Genomic DNA, 8,291 nt, shown 5'->3' on the forward strand with positions numbered 1-8,291 from the left:
ATTTTTGTACTATATTTGCAAAGTAATAGTATATAATTATTAAATTTGTAGCATGGGGATTTGTTTTCAGTATTTTTTAATATAGGTATATTTTAAGTATTTTGCACATGTAGCGGGTATTTCACAGACGAGCACATTTGACTTTGACTTGTATGCCTTAGCTCGCAGGGCTTTAGAAGTAATTTAAGAAATAATTTTATATATAAAAAATACGCTTGCCGCAGTGGGGTTCACAAAGTGGTATTTTTTGTATAATATAAATATACCAACTATGGCATTTGATATATTTTGAACATTCTATGAATAATACCGCATTGTTTTGAACAAGTACTGGGTACTTTACAGTCGAGCACATTCGATTGTCGTTTTCTTACTTTTTAGTGTTTTGCTCTGCTCTTTGCGACTTTTTAAGCTCGCCTCAGATTGCGTAGCATCTTCAAGTCTATAACTTGTAGAGTTTTCATTATTTTTATCAATGCAACTCTGTAGAGAAACAAGTGTTGCTTTTATGGCGGCGACTTTTGAACACTGTTTCTCCCAAATAAGTTTCTATTTGTACTTCTCTTTTTTTAATTTAATTCAATTTTTTTTGATTAGCTTACACGTTATACTGTTGCTTCGCCTGTTGTCTATTTTCTAGTTTTTTTTGTTGTTTTTTATTATTTTCCTTCATTTTTCATTTAGTTGTTTTTACAATTTTGCTTTGTCGTCTGCAGACGGCGACATTTTTGTTCATTTAAGCACGCAAAGTTCTATTTTTTTGTTGTTGTTGTAGCCCCCGTTTTCACTTTTCACTTTCCACTTTCCACTTTCCTCACTCGACCCACTTTTGGGGTAATCCGAGCAGATCTGCGCATCGCAATTTTGCCTTTTTTGGACCACTTCATGTCTTAATTTTATTGTGCGACCCGCTGGAATTTACATGCAGCTCTTCACTAGCCTTAGCCAGCGTTTCCCCTCCGCTCTTTGTTTTTTTTTTCGTTCGCCTTTTATTTTGCCAAGTGACAAAGCGAATTTTAATGGTACAAATTCGCACAAGGGGACTTTGCTTCTACACTTTAGTTAATTTCGCAAAAATAATTGAAGCGAAATGCCATAAAGTCATGGTCACAATTTTGCTAATGAACTCAATTTCAGACTTATTCTTTATTTGCAAAGATAAGGTACTAAGACAAAAGGGTTTATTATCTTATCTTTAAATATTTAAATTTGACAAAAGTGCGACTTTTGTGAAGAAAATATATAAATATTGTTTTATCAGAGGACTAACTTTAGAAGAATATTTCCTAAATAACTCAATTAAGCAAATATTGCATGTAAAGAGAAGTAATCTTAATAATAATATAAGATTTAATTTAATATAATATTTAGTTATATTTTTTATTTAAATATAATTGGATGTAAAGAAATGTATGTATATTTAGTACCATATTTAGTATTATTATATATTTAGTATTTAAATTTATAGCGTTGCTTTTTGCGTTCTGCTTTTGCATCGTGTAAATAGCAAAGCTGAAGTAATTAACGATTTCAACTCATTGAGCTTTAAGAGAGCGAATGATTGATTTAATATGACAAACTATGCACATAACATACATACATTAAAAATGTGTTGAGCACATTTCAATATTGATATTTGTGCATAAATATTTACAACGCACATTAATCAAATGAGTGAAACAAATGTTTATTTCGTAACTTCGGCTTGCTTGATAAATTGATAATTATTTATAACAAATTAATTTTGCAATTAATAATTAGTAATAAAAATTAAATAATTTGTAATATTTACATAGAAATAATTGTGCACTTCAATGTGATTCATTAATGAATATATTTTAGCTGTAGATATAATTTTTATGCTCCGCTTTTGTGCTTTTTTAAAAGTTACTATGAAAACATATAAATGTGTAGTTATGTACATATTTTATATAAATGGAATAAAGTATTAGTTTATGTATCTTATGATGTGCTTTTTTGAAGATAGCCACAAACTACGAGTAAAACAGATATAGAGAAATTAATATTTAATTGTAATACATTGAAAAAAATATTTACTCTTTAAACTATTTACAGTAAAAAGTAAATCCTAGATTTAGTTTAATGCTATATGCTAGAGCTAAGATTGATTTTAAGAACTTTTTCTGCTTTACGATAAAAAAATATAAATTCTTTCATTTTATTGGCTTAACTATGAAGTCGTTCGTTTACAATCAACTTAGAAAAGAAAAAAAATTACCTAAATCATTATTAGCTCAAACTTAAGCGCTTTTTAAGTCCAATAAGTTTCATCTTTATTAATATTAAATAAATGTTTTTGCTTTAATTATGTGAAAATAAATGGGTAGCTAAAGTGATAAATGTTTTTTTTCACATTAAACATTTACGACAGAGAATCAATATCTTTATATTTATTTGTAAAAAATTAAATAATATACTTTTCTCCATATTATACGAAACAATATCTTATGTTCTGACTTTATTTGAGTCTCTTAATACAAACAAAAAATAAATGTATATCTAGTTGTAATAAATTTAAAAGATATAATATATCTTAATCTTTATAATTTTGGGGCTGCCTTCAATCCATGGGATGCAATTGATATAGCTTAAAATTATCAGAAATATATTAATATTTATGTGCAATAAATTGTATATACAATATCTTTGGCTCTGCCTCTTTTTGGGTTTTTTTATAATGCAGTGGATGAAATTAATATACATTATAATTGCTGTATATTTAACCAGAATTATTTGTAATAAATTAAGTAATATATTTACCTGTAGATACAATATCTTATGCCCTGCCCTTTTTTGGGTCTTGCTCTCCAGTAACATGTATTTAAGCAATCAGCACCTTGAACTTGGTATCAGATTGCAAGTGCTTGAAACAAAAACCATATTTCATTGAAATAAATTTGCAGTGCTTAATCTGATTTGATATCAATTTTAACGATCGTTGTGGTTTGCATTTAATGTGCTTTTCGGATTGCAATTAAATGGCCAATCACAATATCTGTCTCGCCATAAGAGACTCATAATTTTGTTTTATGGCTTTATCGGCAGCATTCGCTTAGGCGCGAAGTTCAACATTCAAGTTAAAGTTGAAGTTGAAGTTTGCTGCCACATGCTTTTTGCCCCGAATTGACTAGAAGGGGGGAGTGAAAGGGGAGTGGAGGAGGTATTCCAAGCTCATGTTAACCAATTGGTCTGCTGTCTGCACTTGTAAATTTATGATGGACCTTCACACTTGGTTATGGGATACGCTTTTTGGGTTTGATTCCCTCTCTCTCCCTCCCTCCCTCTCACTCGTACTTGTTCTGCCTTCCACTCTCTTTCTCCCTCTTTATCTTTGCTTTTATCTTTTGGCTTTTTCTTGCTCTTCTCAATCTCTCACTCTTTCCCTCTGTCTCTGACCTTCTCCTGCTGCCTTCTTTTGCTGTTGTTGCCCTTAATTTTACTAGTAATTTGCCATCGATATTGCCACACACACGCACACATATACACTTACACACACACACACACACACACACACATGGCTGGCAACGATTTGTGCACTTGTATGTTTTATTGCCTGAGCCGCTTTGCGGTGAATTTATTGCCAAATTGTCGACGGCGGCTTTCGAAATCTCGCGAAATATCGCGGCTTGCCTCATATATGCAAGAGACAAGCGGGGGGGCAGAGGGGGCAGGCGAAGTGAGGCAGTGTGTTGCCCAGTGGCCATAAAAAAGCAAGCCGCAACAACAACAACAACAACAACAATTATAACAACAGCGTCGTCAATAATAAATTCATAATTTTTGCTTTGCCTTAATAAATTTTTATTATTTTTTAATTCCTTTTCATTGCAACAAAAAAAAAAAATATAAAAAAAAATGGAAAATCACTTTTTAAAAGCATAATAATACAATATATAAGTAGTATAAGAGTAGTAAAAAAACATATAGTTATATAGTATAAAGGGGGAGAAAGACAGCCTTTAATTATAGGGCAACCAGATCTCAGTAGCGGCCCCTGCGATTGGGAGCTCTAGGCGAAGTCGATGAGGATGTTGACGTTGAGGATGTGGACGAGGATGAGGATGAGGACGAGGATGTGGCTGTCGAGGAGGATGTGGAGGATATGCTTGCCTGTTGCAAACGCTGGCTTTGAGCATGCTGTTGCTGTTGTTGTTGCTGTTGTTGCTGTGGCTGCTGCTGAGCTGTCGTCGCCTCCTTGAACACGGGCACCTCAATGGAGCGCGGCAAATTGGGATAGGTTTCAGGTGTTATGGCTGCAAAGAAGGAGCAAAGAAATACAGTTGCATGCAACAAACAATAACAACAACAACAACTCCTGGAGGAATGTGCAAATATGCAGACAACACAAATTACTCAGCTTTTTTTGGCCATTAAAATATTAAAGTTGCTGCAAAAAGTTCAAGACTGATAAGCAATAAAGCTATTAATTCCATCAAATTATGAATTCATTTCAAGTGAAATTCAAAGATGCGATATCTTAGTTTACTGCATTGAAAGCAGTTGAAGCAAGTTATTTGTGTAGTTGCTAAAAAACAAATTTGTTTATGGCAAAGGAACTCTAAACGAATTATAGAAATAACTATTACTAGTTATTTTAGTTTATTCATTATTTTGGTCAGCCTTAATCGATCTGGCTCATCTCATTGCAATAAGGAACTGTATTTGTTATTTCAATAAAATAATAAGCATAAAATATTTTGGTGAGTGTTTACCGAAAAATAACTATTGTTAATTGATTTTGTCATTTTATGGAAATTAAATGAGTGTAAAATGAAGACGGAAATGAGTAGCAAATAAACTGCATTTCAACTCAGAATAATTAAAAAATTAGCCATAAGTGAAATTGGGAATTGAGAAAGCAGAGCTTGAACTGATTTTCATCATTTGCAGTTAAATTTTATTATAGTTTAGTTTTAGAAACGTCAGTTTAAAATTCTAAATAAATTATAAAGTCGTCTTTATAAAATGTCGTCAAATTTGAATGTATGTAAATGGTTATATTAATAATATTATTGAAGTGATGATATATTGAAATAAACTATTAAGCTCAGGGATATCACAAAGCATGTAAAAACATTTAAAAGTCAAGTGTGATTTTACTCGCTGGCAATATTTGAAGGTAGCTTAACTTTGGAGCATGTTTTTCTATTAACTTACGCAGTTTTTAATTGAGAAAAAGTTTGAAGTCTATCCAAAAGCTCTAGGAGTATGAAATTAATGCACATAAATGATAATGACTAACTTTAAATTGAAACACGAAATTATATAAAAAGAAATTGTATAAAAATACGTTTTTGATAAAAAGTCTCTAGGAAAGACTTCAGGCGTTTTGTATTATTTGTTGCTTATTTTTTAGGAAGTATTTTCAAAATGGAATTTTAGCCAATTCCATTTAACAAAACATAGTTTAGTTGCACTTTCTGTATACAATATTCAATAAAAAAATATTTTACTATGATTTAAATGTTCTTTAATTCTGCTTCTTATATCTTTACCTCACTTCCTTTGAACTACATTGTACAGAAATAAAACATATTTAATCTTCCTAATATAGATTTACGATATTTTCCATTATATGTTGCTTATTTTTTTTATAAGTTTTGTACTATGTGGAATTTTAGCCAAATCTGCCTAAACGAACATAGTTTCATCTCAATTTCATGACACAATATTTAAAGGAGAAAGATTGTACTACATTATGAAATGAAATGCTCGCTAAATCTGCTCATATCAAAATATCTTCAATTTTCGAAAAGACTGCCCTATATAAATTTAAAATGTTTCGATTAACTTGAGCCAACTTCTTCTACTCTTACTTTCCCTTGCTGTTCCCAATCTCCAATAAGTTTTAGGTTTACTTTACTTTCTGGACACAATATTTAAAGAAGAAATATTGTACAATAATTTAAAATAAAATGTTCGCTAATTCTGTTTACCTTAATTTCTTGATACTGTATTCATTATAAGCAAATAAAACATATCACATAATATGGAATTTTCGTTCTAATATGTAAATTTAAGATATTTCCTATTCTACTCTATATCTTTGCCATCAGTCTTTACTTTTCGCTAGTCTCTCTTGCTCTCGCTCTATCTCTACTATTTACTCACATTGATTCTGTCGATATCCGAACTGATCCGCATTGTAGAAGACGGTAATGTAGCGTCCATCGGGCATGCGATACGAGTAATAACCGACGACCATTAAGGTCTTCACTTCATCCACATAGGCAAAGTATCCGCGTTCATAGCGCGCTGTGCCATCGTCCAGCTCGAATCGAAACTCGTAGCTGCCATCGGGATAGCGATGATTGAAGTGATCCAATAGACGTCCGCTTCTGCCCTCCACTTGATCGGGTTCCTCCTCCACAATCTTGTGTGGCGAACGCACAGGTGGAGCCGCTGAGCTCAATTCCAACAGAATGACAACAAATCCCAGCATTAGGCAGCGGCTAAAGTTGGACAACATTTTGGGGGCAGGTAGAACAAGGTGTTTGGGTTGCAGGTGCTGTTGGTGGTGCGGTGGTGCGTTGGTGGTGCGTGATCTGCCGTCGCTTCGCTGTGTTGTTAACTGTTTAATTCGGAAACTGCGTAACATTGCCTTTTTATAGCCAACCGCGACGGCTTCAGTTTCAGTCTCAGCTTCAGTCTCTGCTGCTGCTGTTGCTGTTGCTGCTTTGGTCGCTGCTGAGAGCGACAACAACTCAGTCGGGATGACAGCAACACAGCGTCAACAGACGTTCGCAGCGACTTTAGCGACGACGACGTCAAAACAAAAAGCACAAAAACGATTCTCAACTCTTAATTTCAACTACTTACACACATATTTGTATGTACTTGCCCAGCCCATGCTGTGACCAAAAGGGCGTCACCTGGGGCGGAGAGCAGGCAGTGCCCAGCAAATTGACAGGTTCCTCTGCACAATTAGTCTCTCTCTCTCTCTCTCTCTCTCTCTCTCTCTCTCTCGCTCTCTGTCTTGCTTCTCCCCTCTGTTTGCTTTGGCATCTTCAAAGCGATCTGCAACGAATTTAACAGCTTAAATGCTTTATCTATTTATAAGACACGCGCACATGATCCGTCAAATCTGAAAGGAACCAACTGATTTGTCAGACAAAAGTCTGATAAATTCTCAACTGATATGTATTGTGATTTAGATCTCACGTTCAACTCAGCGGAGCTGAGGTGATTTGTAAGCTCGTTAAGCACATGAATCAACCGCTTGGGGCATTAAATTGTGACCATGGACAAGATTAAAATTGATCAATGCACTTTTCATCAATAAGTTGCCATAACTCTTGATGTGGTTTTAAGTGCAGCGCATTTACTTCCGTTTACACTGATTTAGGGCTGTTGGCAAATGTGACCATGGGGAAGAGTGGAGATTAAGTATGTGTAGGTAATGATATAATAGTTAGTTCTATTTGCTGAACAGATTTAATGGATGATACACAACAGTGCTCATTAAAATAGCAGTGTGACAGAATGATTTCTTTTGCATTTTCTTTTTTGTTAGTTGATCGCTGGCACATTGTTTTTGTAAAATGAAATATAGTCGTGAGAAACCAGAAAAAAACCCATTAGAATTGGTTGTTTTTTTATGTTTTCATATTTTTGCACATGTGCATTACGTTTTGTATGCCGATATTAAAATAAATTCACATTTGGCGATTTTTGTCAGTCTATATTTGGAAGCTAAATAGAAATGCATCTTCTGTAACTATTTTAATATCAAACTAACTATTCAATATTTTAAGAATTGTTTTCAACTAAACTAAACTAACTGACTAAACTAAATTTTGAAATTTAATTTATAAAAATTACTATTTTTGGAAAATATTCTGTGATGAACATTTCATTAATCGTGTCTGTGGAAAACTTCTATTAATATATTTACTTTTCTTCTTCAATATTAACTAATTTATTTATAGTGTTAGAAATAAATTCTAAAATATTTATATATTTATCTATATATATATATATATATATATATTTTTTTTATTAGTTTAAATTTGGAGTTAGAATTGTATTCTGTTGTCATTCGTTTCAATTTCAATATTAATTGATTTTTAATGGAGTTGAAAATTAAAGCGTGAATATAGAATAGAAATATTTGCTTTTTGTTATATTAATTCAAATTTGTTATATTAATTCAAATAACTATTAAAATTGTTCACTATTACTTGTTTGTTTAAACGTTAGAACGAAATTTTAAAATATGGATCGTCATATTTTTTCTATATTCAGTTATTTTAATAATTGCTTAAAATGAA

General features: G+C 32.5%; 1 protein-coding gene across 1 annotated transcript; it reads right to left on the reverse strand.

The window, feature by feature from the left end:
* Nucleotides 1-3,804: 3,804 nt before the first annotated feature.
* On the reverse strand, nucleotides 3,805-6,612 carry LOC133848263 (transcription factor kayak). Its single transcript, XM_062283757.1, has 2 exons — nucleotides 6,133-6,612; nucleotides 3,805-4,274 (listed from the first exon to the last, which is right to left on the reverse strand). Exons 1-2 carry the CDS (start codon nucleotides 6,488-6,490, stop codon nucleotides 4,003-4,005), a joined length of 630 nt encoding a protein of 209 aa, XP_062139741.1. The 5' UTR covers nucleotides 6,491-6,612; the 3' UTR covers nucleotides 3,805-4,002.
* Nucleotides 6,613-8,291: the final 1,679 nt, after the last annotated feature.

This window comes from Drosophila sulfurigaster, chromosome X (assembly GCF_023558435.1).
Source record: "Drosophila sulfurigaster albostrigata strain 15112-1811.04 chromosome X, ASM2355843v2, whole genome shotgun sequence".
Taxonomy (NCBI): domain Eukaryota; kingdom Metazoa; phylum Arthropoda; class Insecta; order Diptera; family Drosophilidae; genus Drosophila; species Drosophila sulfurigaster.